Source organism: Bacillus rossius, chromosome 16, assembly GCF_032445375.1.
Source record: "Bacillus rossius redtenbacheri isolate Brsri chromosome 16, Brsri_v3, whole genome shotgun sequence".
Classification (NCBI taxonomy): Eukaryota; Metazoa; Arthropoda; class Insecta; order Phasmatodea; family Bacillidae; genus Bacillus; species Bacillus rossius.
In genome coordinates this window covers 27,043,251-27,066,125 of record NC_086343.1, presented here as the reverse complement: position 1 = coordinate 27,066,125, position 22,875 = coordinate 27,043,251, and the positions used below count along the sequence as shown (strand labels likewise).

Genomic DNA, 22,875 nt, shown 5'->3' with positions numbered 1-22,875 from the left:
AAAACGCCACCATGTAATCATGCAGACACAGCCACCCTTTGCCATAACGAATGTATGGTAACTGGCCAGCTCTAGAGTAACTCTTTTTAAAAAAAAACTAAACTCAAAAGAGCAGTGATTTTTTTTTTACTTCCCAAGGTCCATTTCGAAAGCGTTAAGACTTCGAGTGGGCTGCAGTTAACACTCGAGTTATGGCCCCCTTGTGCTAAATGGTGTGTGTTGGGTGTGAAGGGGAAGGGCGGGGGGGGGGGGGTCGCTTCTAACGACAAGTCCTCAACAACCCGGCGGAGCTGACGCCGGGCAGAGGCGTGTATAATCAAGGGGCGGGAAGGGGGGGGGAAGGCACGGGAGATTAGTCCTCCCGGGTGTATTGAAGAGCCGCCCTCGAGATGGAGGGGGGAAAGGGGGGTGACGGCACAAATACCCGGCGCCTCCACCAATCTCGCATTCATAAAGGAGCGCGAACAGGGGACCGAGGTGGGAGCTCGTTAGCATGAAAAGGACCCGGGGGCCCAGACGCACTGTAAACACAGCGGCAAGCCTCTGCTCAGACACGGCGAGGGTGGGAAGATGGGGGAGTTCTTGGAGGGGCGGGGGGAGGATGTATTGGCTCCACGGGCATGGGCAGGCAGGCAGCCAGACGCTACTACCACTATTGGAAACTGCAGACCCCGAGGCAAGACGTCTATTCCACTACGAAACAAAACCATCAGATTCCAAAACTTGTTAAAAAGTTCCGTACAAACCTATCCAAATTCATCCCTCGACCCTGATGGGAATGATTTGCTGCTTCAATTTAGTACACTGGAAAAAAAATATCCCGGTCAAAGTGTATTACGGTTGTAAAATGCATACGAAAGAAAAATAAAATCCATAAACACGCTCACTTAATTTGCTTGCATTGTGGACATTTTCGATTTTTTTTTTTATGTCGACACTAAATTAAAACAGCACCTATCATGTACCACAGTATCAAGCCATCAGCATCAAGGAATAAACCGATACATGAATCAAAATAGTTTTAACTTTTAAACCTCAAATTTTCCCCACCTAAATCTCGGTTCACAGCGGATGGAATTCATACTCATGACAAGCAAAATTGCTTCCTTTAATCTCAACCATTGGAGTAAAAAAAACTTCCCATTTAAAATGAAAACAAACCTCAATATAGACGAAAAAAGTCCACGACAGCAGGTGCTTTGAGAGATTTTGCGAATGTGAATTCGTGGGAAATTAGCATTATAGGTACCACGAAGCAATTACTTCAATATTGGCGAATAAACAGGATTAAAGGACTTGACTGAAAATCTTACTATGGTAGGTACGATAAAAACAATCTTGTTCTAAGACTATGGATTCTACCTTAATGTGGCCGTTTGAATTAACAAGAGAGAAAAATAACCTAGTTTTTTTCCATTGGTGGCTATTTGTTACGATAAAACTTAAAATTTAGGTATGATTAATATTGTGGTATGACAATTTCAAACCAGTTAAATTGATCCAATCAAAATACGCTCAATTTTTTTATTTGTCTAATAAAAACTAAAACTTACATTAATACAATTATAATCTCTTCCGTACGGTAACAATAAATTTAGAAAACTTCACAATGGCGATAATTTAGAAATATGTATCTTATGTGCGCGACTAAAAAAATTGGTTGTCTGTAAAGTCGGTTTACGGATAGTTTAACGTGACGTCATAACAAAACATTGATGAAATGATTTCATACTTTTATGAATAAAAGTGAATCATTTTTATTGAATCACTATTTTGTATGGATACAATGGAGTGAAATGAAATCTACAATTTAATTGATAAATTTACTTTTATTTGCACTCATTAATTCAAATATGTTTATTACTTTAACGAACAGATTATTTAACTTTTATACATGTTTGCTATTAAACTTCTTCCAATCTGTGTTATTCTGTTAAGGATAGGATGATAGGAAAAGTAGGAAACGAATGGGAGTGTTTCAAGTTTAATGTGCCTCGAAAAGGTCAAATCGATGGTTGTTCCAATAGTAGGAGAGATAGATGCGGCGCAATCGTACAATGAGAGTAACGGCACACAGAGTAACGGGACACATTTCGTGCGTGCAGCCGGCGTTCATCGATTTATTAGACGTTGTCACGTCAAAAAAGTATGGATGTTTAGTCACGCTCTACTAAACCCACGTCACCTCATTACAGTTTTGCATGCGAAGCCCGGCAACAGGGTACTTGAGTTACAAAACATGGTCATGGCCATTTGAACTGAAGGCAAATTAAATTTCACTTTTATCTACTGCGTACAAGTACAGTATGTCCACAAAAGACTGTCCCAGTAATAAATTTTAATCTTTATCACCAGTAAGAGTTTTAGAGTTTTGGTTCAAGGTAACAAGAGTAACTCAAACAGTTTTAAGATAAGCGCGTGCGAGAGTACTGCTTTGTTGTTTTCTCGCTTGCAGCGCCACCTGCACAAAACGGCAACTGAGCGTAAAGCGATTTGTGTTTTGCAATATGCTAAGAATGAATCTGTAATTTCAACCATACCCATTAAAATCTTTATGTACGAACGTGGTTGAACGTCGAAGTCCCTGAACGTTGGATTGGTCGTAATGGTCGAGAAACAAGAGCCCTTTTTCGCTGGCCTCCACGTTCTCCTGATATAACACCATGCGATATATATATATATTTTTTTCCTTTAGGGCTTTATAAAAGATCGTTTCGACGTTCTGCCGCTACTTAATGACTTGTAGAATTGAACACAGATTTGAAGCGGCCACTGGTTCCATTTATCCTGACGTGTTAACGAAAGTGTGGGAATAATTGACTACGTAGGATGTGTGCCGTATTACTAAAAAAAAACTGCTAGTTTACTTTCAATTTGATGTTGCAAACAGTCTAAAATTAAACCGTTATAATATACTATTGAAACTAGGACATTCTTTCATGAAGACATTGTACTATACAAATTAATCACAAACCTCCCACGCCAAGTGTTACATTCATACTAATATAATTCCAATATAAAATCAGGTACTGCAGCCTTTTTCAAACCTAGCCACAATGTCCTACAAAACACAGGACATCTTAACTTCTTGTTAACATGATTGACTTATACATTTTTTTCTTACATTTCAAATTTTAGGTTTCCCCCAAATTTATATATACAAATGTTTTGTTGTAAATATATTACAGTGCAGATTTGATTTTAGTGTAGGATCAGTTTTAGCGGAAAATGGCTATATGGGTTTAACGATATATTTCCTTATATTTTCCTTTTCCCATAAAGTATGTTCTAGTTGTTAGGAATTATTATTGTAAAAACCCCATTTTCAAATTAATTTCACCATTAGGAATTTCGTGCCCGAGACTGTTCTATAACTTCAATAACAATGCAGCAGTTACAACGACCGCACCTAGATACAAGCGCAGTAAAATGGGGGTTTGTGCGGGGAACATACTGTGCGCGTAAGGCTACATATAGAGACATACAATTTAAACCAAGTAAATCTTTTTATAAGGTAAGTTACAGAATTTCATTTCTTAATTATCATCGACTATGCAGGTTTACTATAAAATAAAATATTTCGCAAAATACATACAAACGATTTGCAAAGTATTTTAGTTTAGCTATACAATTTTTCTTTTAATTTTTTACCTAAATTAAAGCCACTAGGACTTAAAAATGTATTGATAGATTATCGAGACGTTTTGTGAAAGGTATATAGGAATGAAGGCCACGTTAACTTGTGCATCCAATGCAAAGAGCTTTTATCTAGACGCGAAAAGCTTTAGACAGTGGTGGTTCCTCACACAACACAACTTAAACGAATTTCTTGGTTTAACGTGCATTTTTATTACATAATATATATTAAGATTTTGACGTGACGTCTAATAAATCGATGAACGCCGGCTGCACGCACGAAAAAGTGTTCCGTTACGCACATTGTCCCGTTTCGCTGTATCCCGTTACGCTCATTTTATATTGCTCTTTGCTAACCCGAACCTCCTAGCATTGCTGTACAGTCCATGGCGCAAAAATATTATTTTTGACTGCATCTTGGTGTTGGTTAAGCCATTTTCCTTCACATCATCCTTGAACCACTCCCATTCGTTTCCTACTTTTCCTATCATCGTCCTATCCTTAACAGAATAATACAGATGGGAAGAAGTTAAATAGCAAACATGTATAAAAGTTATAGTTAAAATAATCCCTTCGTTAAAGTAATAAACATATTTGAATTAATGAGTTCAAATAAAAGTAAATTTATAAATTAAATTGTAGATTTCATTTTACTCCTTTGTATCCATACAAAATAGTGATAATTCAATAAAAATTATACAATTTTATTCATAAAACTATGCAATCATTTCATGAATGTTTTGTTATGACGTTGTCACGTTAAACTATCGTCCGTAAACCGACTTTACAGACAACCAATTTTTTTTTTCAACAGCTGAGTGAGTGCTTATTCACAAAGCCGTCGAGAGAAACAGAAGGGGTGATTGCGTCCCTATGAAAATCACAAAGAGGCCACGACAAACAAGATTAAGTATAATTTTTTTTAATGCGTGAATTTTGATAGAACGAAAATTTAAATTCATTGGAAACCCTATCAATCAGGCGATACCGCATCTCGTCTTTTTTTATGTCCGAGCTGACGGGTCAGACGCGAATACGGCATTTTGTTGGTTCACGTTGGAGACGCACCACAACGCCGAACGTACAATAACGCCGAAAACCATAACGCCGAATGCCAAATTGACTACAACGCCGACAGCTAGAAAACTACTGTGTTCCACAACGCCGAATTACCGCGACGCCGAAATACATTCACGCCGAAAAATGTCATTGCAGGACTGCCAAAAAGGTTAGGTTAGGTTAGGTTAGGTAAGTTATGGTATGGTATGGTAAGGTTAGGTTGTGGTGCATTTTTCGGCGTTACTGTATTTCTGCGTTGTGGCACAGTAGTTTTCTAGCTGTCGGCGTTACTGTATTTCGGCGTTGTGGCACAGCAGTTTTCTAGCTGTCGCCGTTATTGTACGTTCGCCGTTGTTGTACGTTCGCCGTTATTGTACGTTCGCCGTTATTGTACGTTCGCCGTTATTGTACGTTCGCCGTTATTGTACGTTCGCCGTTATTGTACGTTCGCCGTTGTAACGACCCGTTGACGTTGACCTATGATGTCAGGTGTTGGGATGGTACCGTCACTCGAAGTGGGTACGTCTGACCAGAAATGGCGAACTTTAACCCTCCGAGGTCAGACCGCATCACCTGTATCTGACGTCATGAACAATATTCGCCAATGGAGAAGCGTGATGAGAGTAACAATGATTTACAAACAAGCCCAGGCACGGTGTGCAAGAACTCAAAAAGTAGGGAACTTTTTTTTTTTCATTTTTCGCGATATATACCGACGCTGTTTTTCGTTTTGAAAATATATATTTTCGTAACAAAGCAATATTTGTTTTCAGTATAAAAAAATCTCTTCGGCAACGTCCGCTGTGTGTCCCCATCCTAGCGCGCGAACTGTGTCCCGACTGGCCAATGACAGCAGGCCGAGAGGACATCCCGAACAGAACATGCCCCATTACCTATGGGTCGGATAATAGACATTCCATTTGGATCAATTTTATTACCGATTAAAAAAATTGCTATGCTAATTTTTTTATACATATGTGAAGCGTGGTACTATTTTTATTCAAGTTATAAATTAAGATACATTAATAAAATTATAATGTGCGAAAACCTGTTTGGAACGAGATTTAACTCATCCACTTTGTAACTGAACGGATAACTTATCAAATTTTATCAACGTTATGAGCAAGTTATCACGGTAACTCGTGACGTAACATGTACCGAGGATAGCTTACAACAAACTCTTCCGACTAACAGCTTTAGCTTGCCCAGTGTTTTAATATCTCAGCCAAATGTTATTAAAAACAGCAGAAGTTAATTAAAAACTAGCACCGGAAGTCAACTGTCACTAATTACGCTGAGCTAGTTTTGTTACACACGTACGTTTACAAGCGAGTTTCTCTTTCGCGGAGAAAAGATTCTCGCACCAGTGAACGCTGTCTGTAGGTCAAGAGTTAAAACAGACGAGGCACGTGAATATCTCTTGCCGACACCTAATGGTGGTTTTCTCCAAGCCAGTTGATAATTTAATAAACTCGCCGTGTATGAACGTAGCTGTTTAGACGAAGAGTTATTAAATCGGCGAGTGAGTTCGATCCGTAAAATGAATCTTTTACGGTTGAGTAGCTTTCCCACTCCACCTCACTAGCCAATCTCCTTTTACTATATAAAAAAAAAGTACGCGGAGTTCATTCGTAGATTGCATACTCACAGCTATATACTCCACACACTTCTTCCTTCCTGTGAACCCCCAATCACCTAACTGCCGTTTTATCGTCCAGTAGCCACTCCGTTAAATACTCGACCTAGTGTAAAGCTGGTGAACACTTATTTTAAATAACCGAAATAAGTCACATTGCACAGTATAACGTGCTTACGAATTCACTCCTTGTGAGAAAAAAAAACTCACCTAATTAATGCCCTCATAAAGACGTATACAACACTCCAATGTAGTGTTAAGTTTGGATGGGTCTAGTACATTTGTGTTTTCGGTTGTGTTTTGATTAGTTGCTAGAGTTTCGATATGCACTAGCTAGTGACAAATCACGTACACGAATTTCTCCGCCGACGAGTAGCTAGGAAGCTAGCCCTAACAGACACTGAACTATATAAAACGGGCCTTACGACTTGGCCATTAAGGGTATTGTCATACTCCGTAAATTTTTTCATCTCCTGGAAAAATTTAGGGTAGGTAAAGTCACATGTTATAATTAAAAATTGTACGCTTTCAGCCATAGAGCCACCGTTTCTGAAAATAGGCAGCCTTCCTTACAGACCCAAGTATTCAATGTTTACGACCTATCATTCAATGTTTTACAGAACGCCAAAATCTAAATCTCTCAACATTTGCACTAACGTGGCACGTTCATTCCTATGCAAGACATTATCTAGGGCCAATTAAAATAATAATCAAGATTGAAAAAGCGCTGGATACAGTTGACCTAATTAACACCAGGCCCGATTTTCCATACAAAAATATATTCGTAATATAAATATTTCGTATTTAATTGAAGTCATAATTAAAAAAGATTAACCCATAGTGTTACTGATCTTTAAAATAAATATTTACTTTACAATTGTAATTAAGCATTTCGAAACATTAAATCATTTAGCTAAAATATTGTGCTTAAATAATTTTCTTAACTATTTCAATGAATAACTATTTGTGAAAATATATTTTGACGGATGATTTAATGTAATTTATTTTCGCCATAATTTGAAATATTTTTATGTACCCTAATTTGAGACAAAATAAATCATGCCTTTAAGGCATTTATACTTATGTACTAACAGGCTCCATTCCGTCAGTAATCGTCGAAGGGGGAATAATTTTTTCAAGAGGGTTGACTGCACTTATTACTCCAGTCGACAAAAAAATGTGGACCAGATAAATAAAAATTGCAAGATGGCGTGACCTTACATATTAATAAAAATAAAGCGAATTTCCAACATGTGCTAATAAATATTTATTTTAAGTGTTATTACCTAATCTGAATATCAAAGTGCGAAAACGCATGCATTCCCAAATTACGAATTGACCAATTCGAACACTGCCTCAGCTAAATTACATTTTGAAGTTAGGACTCAAAACAATCGTGAGGAAATGAAAATTTTCACACAACGTTCGGATCATTGATATTCAAGTGTTCAGAAACGGCATGACACATTCGCACATAATTAGAATCAAAGAATAAATTGCTGCGCGAAATTTCAGCGGCCGAGCGCCATTTAACGGTACTGGTCACGCCACCACTGACGTCACCGGAACGTGCACGCGACGTGGACGAATGGCCTGCGTCTGCAGCAGTAATTAGCGACCGTAAAGTCTGCCGCCGAGCGATTTAAGAAACACCGTTTGTCAGTCAACTTTAGCCATTTCAACAATGCCAAACGTGTAAAAGATTTAAGATCATCATGTAAGACGTGCACTTTTAACACCGTAAACAATATTTTCACTCTAGTATTTACGGATTTCTAGAGTTAGCATGCGTAATTACAATACAAAAATCTTTCTGTTCTACAAAAAACCGTCTATAAAATTTGTTCGAACTTACTTTAAACAATCTTTATTGGTTGCAGGTCACGTGATCTGACGGACCGTTTTTAATTCCGGGTTACGTCCCAAGGCCAAGCAAGCGTGCAAATTTGCTGACTTGCCAAGGTGACTCATGAGTGCCACAGTCTTGCATGATTCTAGAGAGTAACAAGAAAAAAAAAAGGTACTCACTGTCAGAAGACAAGTCCTGCGATACTCCCAGTGCGAACAGCGTGGAAACAAACGCGAAACGCCACAACATTCGACGGAACTCGGGCCAGTAGGACCTACCACGGACGGGAGGTCCCATTACAAGCCAGCGGAAAAAAAAAACCTCTCTCGCGCACACGTTCTAAAACGTAACTTTTTATAAATTTAAATGTTAAGCCCAAGTAGACACGAGAGAAAAAGAAGCACCGGGAAACGCGGGGGTAGAACGCGGCGGGCGCGATTTCTCGAGCTCGTGTCGAGTGGAGTTTCTGCGCGAGCCAAGTTCTTTGACGTTGGTTTGAGCCGGCTTCGACACGCGCGCGGGTGCACAGACACACCTGCCCGACAGTGTGCTCTGGCGCGAACTGGCTGGGGCGGACGCCTCGTCTCGCCGGCGAAACGGGCTCGGGCGCCGCGCATGCGCAGTGGGTAGCCCCAGGCGGGCGCGCGATCGATAGCGCGCCGGCTTTTTTCTCTCTCTCTCTCTCTCTCCTCTTCCGAAGGAGGGGAAGTGACGGTGGGTTTCCAGCCATCCCCTCCACCGACCCAACTCCCTTTCCCCTTCCACGGACGAGCAGGTGATCCACGATCCTCCAGGGAATTGCGACGCTGCACCGGGAATTATCGTGCGTTCAACGATGGCCCGTGTTTCCGCTGCAGCGTGAAAAGGGCCTTAATTCAGCGTTTCATAGTTCGGCACGTTCTGTACTCCGCCAACAATCGAGTTGCAATCGTTCAGAATTTATTTTTTTTGTCGTGAGGATTCCGACTGTTGACCTTGAACGTCAGGTCGCATTACTACGCTACCGGCGTTGTTTCTTTTTTTCTTTTTAGTTTCCTCTTTAGTTTATTATTACTGTCAGTTTTCATTTAGGTGCAGTGTTTCCTGTTTTCTAGCGTGTTACCGTGCACATTTTTTTTAAAATATATTTCATATATTATCCTTTAAAACTACTCGTTCGGAATAAATACCTATACAGCATAATGAAGTTTGCCAATACATTTATTTACCTTCATTTGCAGCCTACGGAACATACTCTGTCATTCGCCTTGCCAGATAGTACACAAGTCAAATTATAATACAGCTACGCAATAATAAATGAGTGCATGAACATAGCTTGTAAATGGCTCATTGACTACAGACCATCACCAATCCCAATTGACTTGTAACATCTTTACTTCAACAGATAAATATAGCAATTAAATACAAAAAAATAATAATTTTCTGCAAAATATTTTGGAGAATGTAACTGTAATTTTTATACATTTGACACTTACGGGAAATTTAATTATTGGCATTCCAACATGTTAGTATTCGGCCCCTGTATTTATTATTGCATTTTCATCCAATTAGTTTCAATCTAGAATAATTTCTAAGGGTGTTCCGCTACAACAATACTGCCTCTTGTGTTATTTAACAAATGTTGGCCCCAGGTATAAGCTAACTAACACGCTATTTGCTATTATTAAGTCAGGTTAGTGTTAGTGACTAAAAACTTTTCCGGAATAAATGCATCGGAATCACTCAGTAGAATCTCATTTTCTGGGTGTTATACTGGTTCTTACCCGAGCTCCAACACAGGTTTTCCTAGGTTAATGTTTATTTTGCACACGTGAGAAAAGAAAACTACCGGTCATGAAGAGTTTAAGAGTTTATAGCGCTGTTTTTCTGCAGCGACGTTTATGCAGAAGACGAGGATTTACTTTACTTAGTTACAAAATTTTGTTGTTTTCATGCACAATAGTAAAAAAATGCACCTTAAGTTACAGGATTCATTTTCAATATGTTCACAAATACTGTTTTGATCACGTACAGCATTTCCAAAGAGACAAGCATTTTAGCTCTGAGCACTGTTACGACTGTTTCTGAATAACTTTTGCGAATTACTAGTCAGATTTTGAGACAGCAATATAGCATAATGAATTGTTCATCTGAATCTGTGTGATGGTTACACATACATAAAAAAAATTATAGTGGCAGCCATGGGCGTAGATAATTGGGGGGGGGGGGGGAAAGAGAGATTGAGAGAGAGATTGAGAGAAAGATTGATAGAGAGAAATATTGAGAGAGAGATTGATAGAGAGAGATATTGATAGAGAGATATATTGAGAGAGAAAGAGAGAGAGAGAGAGAGAGAGAGAGAGGCAACTGGAATCAAAAAGTCTCTCTCTAACGGAGTCAACTTGCGCTTGCAAAATCCCTGTGACTGTGAAACGAGAACGATTAACCTTATCCCATATTTTCGCCCATGGCTGGAGTTAATTATTTTAGTTTTTTTAATATTTTACATGCTGGCTCAATACATTTAACCACTTCTTACAGCAAGAGTTCCTTTTTAATCTCAATACAATGTGTTGCTTCAATATGCAGATATAAATACAAAAAAGTAATAACGATGTGAAGAAATGTGTGTTGTTTTGAAAAACGGCTGGAGGTCTAAGCCTATTATTTGTTTAAATGGACATTACTACATCACCGTTCAACATAATACAGTCGCCCAGTAACAATCTACGTATTAGATAGTAGGTTTTCGTGAACAGTCCCCAACTACATATGCTACGTCTTTGGCTTCTGGGTTAAAGCCACATCCGTGGAAATGAAGGTGTGACAGACGTTTCGGAATGCCTGGTTGTAGACATCTTCAAGAGTACGACTTGATGTAAGCTTTTGGACTTACGCCATTGCTAAGCACATGTATGTCTGTAGAAGAAAACTACAAAAAAACCCAAAAGACAAAAACACAAATTAAGCAAAAAATTGCTGTTGTCCTCTGCCTGAGGACGGGAGCAGATAGCAGTTCCCGAAACGTCGCTTATTTCTGTTTTGGAAAAATATTGTGTTTGTTTCGTCTTTTCGTTTTGTCGTGTTTTTGTCTCGTTTCAACTGTTTTGCTGAATATTTTTGGGTTCAATATTTTTGTGCTGTCATCATTTGTGTTTTTTTTTTTTTCGTTCTTTCAATCAATTTTTCTTTGTCTTTCTTTGTCTTTCTTTGTTTGTTGACCATATTCCTTTTATGGAATATTATGTGGTGTTTATATCCTGTTGACAACATAAATTTTTTACTTAATTTGTGTTTTTGTCTTTTGGGTTTTTTGTAGTTTTCTTCTACAGACATACATTTGCTTAGCAATGGCGTATGTCCAAAAGCTTACGTCAAGTCATACACTCCCATTGCACAATTCTTTCATAGATAATTTCAAGAGTACAATCTTTTAATCGTTCTTGCAATGGATAAATTTATTTAAGTTTTTTTTACATACGCCATTGCTGATCACGCTGTTATGTCATAAGAAAACTCAATAACGGTCCAAAAACATAAACATGCAAAAATCAAACATACGTAAAACAAGCCAAAGTTAGCCAATGTCTAATGTTTGTGCCTGATAACGGGAATAGAGCTCAAACTCCGAAACGTCGCAACTGGTTTATCTTAAGAAACCTTCTGTGGTCGTCTGTGCTGTCACCATCATGGTGTCCGGAATATCCGTTTAGTCACATCGCTGGGTTCGCCCGCGCGTCTCTGTGTTGCCATTGTCTTGTCCGCATCCCTCATTGTGTGTTTTGTATTATCGTTGAGTTCATCTGTTTGTCGCTGCGTTGTCCCGATTCGTTAAATATTTTTTTCAAGTCTTTTTCGCTTTTATCGGCACCATAGGACGTCCAAGGAAAGAAAGGGATATTCCTGTAAAGCGTCGATCTATTGAACAACGACCAATGCAAGAAATTCAGACTGATCTAACTGACCACATGCCCGAATACGATGACAAAAAGGAGGCAACACATTGCAAAAAAACTGAACTGCATGGGAAAATCACATGTTTATTGTGACAAATGCAATGTCCACTTGTGTTTTATAAAGGGCAGACATTTTTTCAAGGACTTCCACAGAAAATAATAACAGAACAATTAATAATGTGTGTATTGAATAGCATGGGTGCATTTTTTAAAGTAACGTTATTTAATAAAATACTGTATAAATTGTTAGCTATTTATAGTAAGTTTTTATGTTATCTATACCACTTGAGAAGAAATGTCCATTTCAATGGACATAAAAAAGTCATAATTTTATAAATCAACATTGGTGGTAATTTTTTCTTACCACAATTAGTGCATTTCTTTGAAGAATTTAGCACAATTATTTTTTTTCAAAACTATTTTAAAAAATGTAATAGTGAAAGGGTTTTAAATAGTTTGAAAATTTCGCTCTGCGAATCGAAAGATTCGATAGTCGACGTAGCTGCTACGGTAACGAATTCTAGCGACGTGTGCGGAAACTAGGTGTGATACGCGTCAAGAAATGTAGTCGAAAAAAATTATTGAGTATACACTGAGAAAAAGGGTTGTTTCTAGAAACCAAATAAATTTGTTTGCATACTGGTTGTTTCATCCAAACAATATTTGTTTGATTCTACCAAATATTTATTTGATCATACTAAACGTTAGAAGCGCCAAACAAACGATAAGTGTTGGCATAAATAAATTATTTGTTTAAAATAAATTTGTTGTACCGATCAATTATTTGGTTGGGTCAACACTTTAAACGAATATTCAGTTCAGCTAAACAAATCATAACTCTTACCCAACAAAACCGCGTGTTTGCTTTATCTTCATCAATTCAAACAAAATTATTATTTTTTCTCTATACAGTACTCAACCATTTGGTTAGCAACACTACGTATTATATTTGTTATACGCTCGGCGTTATTGCAAAGAATTCTAAGTTAAATTTTATGTCCGAGTTTCGTATTATAAGTGTATTTGTAACATGAGAACAAGTGAGTCTGCTCGTTGCTGTGGTTAGATGTTACACACCTCTGGCGGGTACTGAAATACTCGCTCACGTGTTTCTTCCTCTGTTTTTCTGTAGCTTATGTGTGTGGCCATTTCAGGTAAGCCTACGATGTACATTCTGTATTGCACAGACCCGAATACTCACGTTGGCAAGCCTTCTTTTCACAGACGAGAGAGCCAGACCCGAAGTTCCCCGAAGTTCGTGCTCGGTTTTTTTGTTTACATGATTTCACAGTATCTTTAATGTAGCTATCCTAACCAAATCAACCGTCCACAATGTTTTAAAGTATTTATAATGTAGGTAACCTTTCCTAATTGACCATTAGTTATCATTAATTGTATATTTATTCATTTACAATGAACAAAAAAAAATACCGAAGATGCACGATCGGGCCTTTGGCTGTTGAAAGAAGGCTTGCCAACGTGAGTATTCGGGTCTGTGCAATACAGAGTGTACATCGTAGGCTTCCCGCCATTTCATTGCCCGTAGTGACTCTCGTGTTGATCGGTGTACGCTGTTTCCTTCATGAGCACGGAGCGAGTTGAATTCACATCCCTTTTAATAATGTGTTCCATTTTTTTGTCAGCTCCCAACAAGAGCTGCGTTCCGACATACCAACAACAATCCGTTTCTTGTCGGAAGAGAACCCGAAGGAAAGGAAGGATTGAAAACGGGACGCGTTATTTACGACAGAGAAGCTAGTTCCCCGTAGCAGAAGGGAAAATATGAAGACAGAAAAAATACGCGTAGAAAAAAGAATAGGGAACATGAAAAAAAAAGTTTCAGTGCGGCTTATTTTCAAGCTGGGACGATATAAAAAAAAGCACACGCCAAGTTTACAAGAGACAGGAACGGCATATCGCTAGTCATCTCACGTGCCAATTTACTCGCTGTATAAACAGGGCCAAACCACTATAGCATAAAAATAAAAAGAAGAGGATATATCTTCATAAAAGGCCTACAAGCTCTGTTCCTTCAACGATAATGCAACGGAGAGTGCAAAAAAGTTAGGAAAGGATTTGTTACATAACTTACAATACCAGGCCGATATTTGTTCACGATAGATGTGCGCAGTATATTTTAACACAAGCTTCTTTCCCATTTCTTATATCTGATGAAACTTAACACCCTCGTAAACATCTCTGCTGAAGCTTATTCGCTAGTGAAAAAAAAAAAAAAAACGACAACGGCTTTCGAATTGGAGGCACTTGATGCTTTAATGGCCCCGCCTACGCGGGCATACATACGGTGTGCAAAGTTTTAGGAGAAAAAAAAGTTATTAAAAATCTGATTAAGCTTTATCAGCGTGGGAACGTTTTACAAAGAAGCTTTTAAGCTTTTAAGCTTTTAAGAATATACTCCAAGAGCGGATGAGTAGTTTTGTTTCCGTATTTCATTTTGAATCTTTATTTTCAGAAAACTGAAAATTGCTCAGACGCTTGTTATCAGTATAATTTTAGGCATGAAACCCCCAGGTACATATTCTTAAACATACTCAAGGGACTTTCATTACTACTTTGTCTTCATTTCTAGTCCATATAATGTCATGGTTACTACTCAGATATCATTGTTACCCTATGCACGGCGAGAAAACTGCGTGCCTGTTCAGAGCCTTGCGCTTAGGGGCGATACCGCGTTAGAAGCACCAGTGAGCGTCGCACTTATCGTCCCGCCTCACCACCACAGATACACCGCTTACTAATGGTATCTTAAGGGTCTTCTGTGCGTGAAGGTTAAGTCTTCAAATACACGCTATCATTTGTTAGACTGAAGTTGTGATCCCAGACATATGCATCTACACAAATGATTTCATGAACGACGTGTGTTCATGAAACGGTAGTTTGCTTTAACAGTTTTATTGTATTGTATCCATACATTTAATGAAACTTAAACAGATTCTTTTCAGTAAACGAAATAAATTTATAAAATAGTGGCGAGTTTTGGTAATAAGAAGTTATACAAAGGCCAAAACAATATATGTATTAATTTAAAGCTCGCGTGTCCGTCTGTTCTTTTAATCTTCTACAGCACTACGCAAAAACCAGTCAGTGGATAAGTAAATTTCTGTTACTTTGGGGTTTGTTGCTTTATTATCTACGTTAACTCTATTTACCATTAAAACATATTTTTTTCCGATCACTTTATTTTCTTCGTACCGCAATGAGATAAAAATCAGGTGTGTAATATATGTACACGGTTTCAAAATTTGTGGCGAAACATAAAGTGCAAAAGGACTCATCAGATGACCTTTGATAATACATGGTGTGTGAGATCGTGTCTTAATGATAAAGACCCTGCCTAGTCAGGCATGTTTTCGTGTTATTGAGGCGGGATGATAAGTGCGACACTCGCTCGTGCTTCCAGTGAGGGATCGCCTTTAAGCAAGGCTTGCACGCATTCTTTTCGTCGTGCATAGGGAAACTACAACATCTGAGTGGTTACCGTAACATCATATGGCGGAGAAAAGATGATAAAGATGTAATGCAAGTCCCTTTGCGTATTTTCAAGAAACTTTACCTGCTGTTAAATGCTTAAAAATTATTTTGAAAACATATGCGGTAGTTATTTTCACTGTTTTAAAAATACATTTTAAAAACGAAACACGGAAACAGGACTTTACTCATCCGCCCTTGGCGTATCATTAAATGCTTTTAGTGTTCGCATAATTTGAGCAGTTTTATGTTTAGCCACAAATTTTGTAACCCTGTACATATGACGTACCTGAGTTTTATCTCATTGCGGTAAGAAGAAAATCAAGTGATCGGAATAATTATTGTTTTTAATGGTAAATTGAGTTAACGTAGATAATAAAGCAATATACCCCAAAGCAACAAATATTTACTTATCCATTGACTAGTTTTTGCGTAGTGCTGTAGAAATTTAAAAAAAAAAGTGTAGTTTCTTATGAAGCTCTGCACACCATGTGTGTGCCCAGGTAAGCGGAGCCCGTAAGACATGCCAGTTAAATTGATCGAACCAGCGATACTCGTCACACAAGCGACTGTTAACACTGAGCGTGTTCGTCAAACGCAAACACGGGATTCGCAGGAGAGTGTACTTGATAAACTCGCTCAGTAAATTATTTAAATTTTTCACGTGAATACGTCTTTAAAATTGTTTCTATAGTGGGAGGCAATTAAAAAAAAAAAAACGAATGGTAAACAAAATCTGGGGATACAGTTTGGTGCTGCAGCTACATACATATCGAACCAAAATTTAATTACACCACTGGATAGCTAAAGGATCAAAGATTTCGTTACGCTAAGTGAGGACTGTGACGCATCGCGCGCGGTGGAGGGGGAGACGCCACAATTTCGAGGTCATTTTGCTGCGTTTCGAGATTTCCATTTAGTATAACTTTTGACTCGGAGAATCTACGACGTTCGTCTGATTTTCAATCGTCAGCTCTCGTCATAATTTATTGTTTGCGTATATAAATTATTAGTGTAAAATAGTTACAGTCAATATATGGTCTTAAAATAAAAAATAGCGTATTTTATATTTTGTATAGAAAATATTAGCTGTTATGTACACGTATTTAGGTAAAACACACGGCCGTGTCCATGACACAACCACACCCCATTTTTACAAACGCCATTGATGATTACACTGAATGTCATAAGTAAACCTCAATAACTGACAAAAAAAATTATGAATATACGAAACAGATGGGTATCTGAACACAAGCCAAAGTCAGCTGATGTCAAAAAGTTCAAAACAGACAGCACAGATGATTAGTCAAAACAATTATGACACCACGGACAGACACAGTGGGTCGTTACCACAACGCCGAACGTACAATAACGCCGAAAACCATAACGCCGAATGCCAAATTGACCACATCACCGACAGCTAGAAAACTGCTGTGTACCACAACGCCGAAATACAGTAACGCCGAAAAATGTTGCTGCGGGGAGGGGGGGGGGGGGGGCTACAGGAGCAAAATTAAAAACAACTGAATGAATTTGTGTGTGTTTCTTAAATGTATCTTAACGCCGTAACACCACAACCTAACCTAACCTAGGCTAGCCTAACCTAGCCTAGCCTAACCTAACCTAATCTTTGTGGCAATGACATTTTTCGGCGTTAATATATTTCGGCGTTGTGGTAATTCGGCGTTGTGGTACACAGCAGTTTTCTAGCTGTCGGCGTTGTAGTCAATTTGGCATTCGGCGTTATGGTTTTCGGCGTTATTGTACGTTCGGCTTTGTGGTATTTCGGCGCTGTGGTGCGTCCCCGGACACAGTGGGGTGAAGACGACGAGAGAGTATACAAAAAGGACAGTGAATAAAGACAAAATAGCGACATTGGACAAAACAGCGACCAACAGATGAACTCAAAGACGAAACTAAACCGACAGTGCGAACAAAACAACAGCACAGAGACGGCACAGGTGAACCCAGGAGATGTGACAAAACTTGCAGAACCCGTTGTTACGACTTCCGTTCCATTCAAACGAAACTGCTCCTACCAAACACTGCATACCGAGAACCAAGATGTTACACGTAAGAAAAAAAATGGGCGCGTGTACTTAGGTACGCGCATGAGAAGTTATACTTCTTTGGGATCATTAAAAAATTACTTTTTAATTGCATGCAAAAATAGTGCGTGCAGTCCCTCCGCGCGGAAGAAGTGAAACTTCGTAATGTGGAAATGAAAATAGGAAGGGGTGGAAATTTATTTTTAGTGAAACCATATTGTATCAAATCAAACTAAAAAAAATAAAGGAATTTAAATTTTTAACGATTCATAGATTGATTTTCAGAGAGAGAGAGAGAGAGAGAGAGAGAGAGAGAGAGAGAGAGAGAGAGAGAGAGAGACCTATTGAATGTCTATAAAACTAACTTTTTTGAGAGCAGATTTTCATGAAATAAATCATGAAATCATTCAACAATAAAAGCTGTTTATTTAATTAAGCGGACGGGTTCGCCCCAAGGAGAAAATTGTCGTGGACATAGAGAAATGACACACACTCACTATTTATGTGTCTATGAAACATGATTTTTTTCTGCAATTTAAATTGTAATATACAAAAAGGATATTGAAAATTGAAACAAATATGGCGACACTACAAACTGTCAGGATCTTTATTTTTTTCTTACTCTCTACTTAGTTCCTTACAATAGCATTCACTCTCGCTTTCTCTCTTTCTATTCCCCCTCCCCAGGAGCGTTAAACGTTTAACGCAACCTTTTTGGAAGTCGCATTAGAAGTATAACTTTAAAAAAAAATCACGGGCAGGATTAGAATTCCGAGTTCTGTGTTTTTTTTTAATTGGTAAACTTGCACTTGAAAGGAATAAAAATTATTTGCTTTAGATTTAACAAGTGCGAGTTTATGTTCAAGGAATAAGTTAACTCAGTATCCGCCAATTTACTATTTACGACGTAGGAAGGCCTCTTAAAAATTCCTAACCTGTATTTGTAATAAATTTTAAGGTATAATCTACTTAACATTGTAAAATACCTGATAATTTATGAGGTTATAAATTGTTTATCGTAGCTGCTGTAATAAAAATCAGGATTATTTTTTATTAATGTTCCAAATAAAGACGTGTTGAAAAATGTTCTTTTGATGATTCTGGCAATGGGGGAATAATTATTTAAAACTTTTTTTTATATATGCTTGAAATTGCTGTTTTCGACTGTATGTCACAGAGAAACCTCGATAAAGATTTTGAGGTTTCCCCATAACACACGCTGTGTAAACAACGGATGGCTTTAAGTTCATTAAAAAAATATATTTTAAATTGTTTGAAGGTTTTGGAAATTAAGTTTGTATTTAGGTGGAGTCTCGCTAAACGGAGTCCGTGGAGAAAAACGTGTGCGAGCAGCAGGTTGTCTCGTCCAGTGTAACAGCAGCTTGCAGTCCAAGGTAATCGAGGCTTTCCGCCCACGGAAAAAAAACACGCTAACGTTGACGAGAAGAGACCAAGCAGGGGAAAAAAAAAGCCGGGGGGGGATAAGTGATCGTTCATTGATATAAAATCTTTTTTTTACGAAAAGACACTAGTTTGGCGTTTCAAGCACCTAAAATGCTTGAAAAACGATAGTTTAGTTTAGTTTAGTTTAGTTGACTATATCCATTACAATTTTTTTCGAGTATAAATTTGTACAAAAATGTAGGAAAAGTCATGTAATACAATGATACAGTGAAAAGTTGTTATAAAAAAAACTGTTTACTCTTAGCTTTTATTTCCTGAAACAACCACTCACTATCAAATGTAGTTGGCCAGAAATGTCCTCATAAATAATTTAAAAAAAAAATGAAAAGGAGAGTTAGTTTAAACGAAACATTTAATTGAAAAATACGTAGCCTACATGTATGTTTTTATTAACTTTAACTTTATTGTTATTGACACAATACAAATAATGGAAAGTCAAAAAAAGGTTTCTTATTTGTTCCTTAAAGAGTTGTCAGTTTGGGAATCATGTGTGTCTTAAATGTCAATGCTAAGTAAAAAAGCACTTTTTATTGCATATTTAGCTTTACAAGTGGCATATATAAATATCTTTAGTAGAGCAGCAGTAGGAGTATGGTGCGTGGTACCGATGTGCGCCATCTTGTATGTGACGTCACGGCGGCTATATTGGACTCGAAATTCCTCATATTCCTAGAAATATCCCTATTTCAAGGAAAAATTCCCGTTTTAATTCAGAAAAAAGAAAAAAAAATCTAAATATTCCCATTGAAACTTAAATTCACTATAGCCCTCTGGAGGGGATATTTGACCTTGACATTTGACATTGACCTTTGTTCTAACCTTGACCGTAAACTTGAAATCTTTAATTTTCTATCGAAAAATTCCGAAAAATTGCAAACTAAAAAATTTAAAAATTGTTTACTTCACATTTTTAGTCATCCAATCCATATCAGTCCTCAGTTTGATTCCCGGCGAGAGCAAACATTAAATTAATGTATAAAGAACTAAAAAAAATCGTTATTGCAAACTAACTAAAATTTTAATAAAAATCTTGCTTACAGCAGACCCGCCATCTTGGATTCTAGAACTTTACACTTTTCTTTATGGTTGCCATCTTGTATGTGTATGACGTCATCGTTTCACATTTAGTTACGACCGCCATCTTGGATTATAGAACGTTGCAATTTTCGTTACGGTCACCATATTAAAATCCGCAATTATTAACCTAATTTAATGGGTAAAAATTTAAAATTCATAAAAAAATACTTAAAACAATTTTATTGTATTAATGCACTGACGACATAGAGTCCTCACTTCAAACCAGGTGAGGACAAAATAAAAATGGCTATGGATCGTTCCATTAATGCCAAGGTATATATTATGCCAAACAGCATGACGTCATGTCGGCCATTTAGTTTTCACCTGCTGGAGGTCGCCATATTGGATCCGACATTTCGTTTTCGTCTGCTAGAGTGCGCTACCGACATACTGGTTTAAATTTTGACCACTAGAGTGCATAAATAATGTACTACCATGGCGTCCACCATTTTGTCAGCCTTCTTGGTTACCATATTAATATTCTCTAATTATGAAGCTAGAAATGGAAAAAAAATCCAAAAATCTTTTAAAAAGTCATAGTTAATTTACTGACTGATTCGATCGATATCTGTCCTCGGTTCGATCCTTGATCAATACGAAAAATAAGGTAATTTAAATAAAATAACAGAAAAGTAGTTACAGTTTTGAGAAATAAAACAATAAAGTACAAAAAAAATATTGCATAATTTATACTCTACTACAATATCAAAAAACTAAGTACTAATGACTCACGATTTCTACAGTCTTCTTAGAAGGCGGAGCGAGTGCTTTAAAAGCCTTGACATGTGTTTTCAGGGCAAATCTACATGACAGACGATTAACCATCATCAGTAGCCAGACACATCCAGAGTCGGTGCCCAGTTGCAGCCAGTTTGTTGCCTAGGCTCGTCAGCTATGTCCGACAATCACATCAGTCAGTTGGTCAGGCTGACATGTCGGGAATCCTTCTTTTCACAGACGAGAGAGCCAAACGGCCGATCGTGCATCTTTTTTTTTTTGTTCATTGTAAATAAATATGGCGGTTTTTAAAAAAGGATACTTTAATGGTCAATTAGGTTAGGTAAGCTACATTATAAATACTTTAAAACATTGTGGACTGTTATTGATTTGGTTAGGATAGCTACGTATAAGATACGGGAAAAAAAAGCATGAACTTCGGGGAACTTCGGGTTTTGGCTCTCTCGTCTGTGAAAAGAAGGCTTCCCAACGTGTCAAGTTGCTAGCAAAGTATGCTCAGCAGGTAGCCAGGAACGCTCGTCTAAAGGGTGTCAAGACACACACGGTTGGTAGCTAAGCATGTAGGTATATTCAGTAGCCAGGCACGTAAACGGAGGCCAGGATAGCGCCACGTTCGTAATGCTCTAGAGAGCCAACAACAGTGTCAAATATCTTAGACACAAAGTTTTTGACGAGACAACGCCTAATAAATCGATGAACGCCGGCTGCACGCACGAAAAAGTGTCCCGTTACGCACATTGTCCAGTTATGCTGTGTCCCGTTACGCTCATTGTACGCTTGCGCCGCATCTCTCTCTCTTACACTCGATTGGAACAACCATCGATTTGACTTTTTCGAGGCACATTAAACTTGAAACACGCCCATTCGTTTCCTACTTTTCCTATCATCGTCCTATCCTTAACAGAATAACACAGATTGGAATAAGTTAAATAGCAAACATATATAAAAAATTATAGTTAAAATAATCTCTTCGTTAAAGTAATAAACATATTTGAATTAATGAGTGCAAATAAAAGTAAATATATCAATTAAATTGTAGATTTAATTTCGCTCCTTCTTTGTATCCATACAAAATAGTGATAATTGAATAAAAATGATTCAATTTTATTCATAAAAGTATGCAATAATTTCATCACTGTTTTGTTATGACGTCACGTTAAACTATCGTCCGTAAACTGACTTTACAGACAACCAATTTTTTCCAACAAATTTTTCCTAACTGATAATTTGTGGGTATTCTTTAAAGTTGCTATTACATTTTGTTTTTTGACTATTCAAGTATACAAAAAAAATTCCAGGATTCTTTCACTACCGTAAAGTTTACTTTGGTACACCAACACACCTGGTACATTCCCCGTGGATCCACCGTGTGGACAACTTCGGCATGCGCATTAGACTTTCAGCCTGTCAGATTTATGTTGTGTAATGCGCACTTATTTAATTGTGCCTTAGGAAATATATCCTAAAAAAAAAAAAAAAAAAACTATTTTACCATCTTGTTGAACAGAATTTAAGTTGGGTTTTACAAAGGGGAAAAATGTTTACCGTTTTCCCCTAAATTAATATTTTTCACGGTTGGCATTGTTTTAAAGAACTCTACGTTAATTTTAGTGTCCAGGGTTCATATTATAAGTTTATAATGCAACATGAGAACACGTCTATTTGCTCGTTACCAAGGTTAGATGCTTACACGTCACTTGCGAGTGCTTAAAGACTGGCTCACTTTTTAAAATTTAATTTTTTTTAAACACGGTCAGTAGTTTCGAATCCCAAAGAGTACGCATAGTCTACGTATAAACCTCTTGAAAACTAACGTAGGTGTAAAAGGTTAAAAATAAAATAATGTACAATAAATAAAAAAAATATATTAACTATGGTTTTATACTCTTAAAATGGTTGTTCCTAAACTTATATTTCCAGAAACAAAACATATCGTAATTATAT

The 22,875-nt window shown here is 37.5% G+C and overlaps 1 protein-coding gene across 3 annotated transcripts in view; it reads right to left on the bottom strand.

Moving 5' to 3' along the window:
* LOC134540050 (very low-density lipoprotein receptor) overlaps positions 1-8,813 on the bottom strand; it is a 494,291-nt gene extending 485,478 nt beyond the window's left edge. For 2 of the 3 annotated variants that reach the window (XM_063382495.1, XM_063382496.1), the window contains exon 1: positions 8,360-8,749. In XM_063382495.1, coding sequence (XP_063238565.1) covers positions 8,360-8,477 — 118 coding nt within the window. In that variant the 5' untranslated portion in view covers positions 8,478-8,749. Of the gene's footprint in view, positions 1-8,359 lie in introns of all 3 variants that reach the window. The other variant, XM_063382497.1, reaches the window with a different exon arrangement.
* Between the last annotated feature and the right edge of the window lie 14,062 nt (positions 8,814-22,875).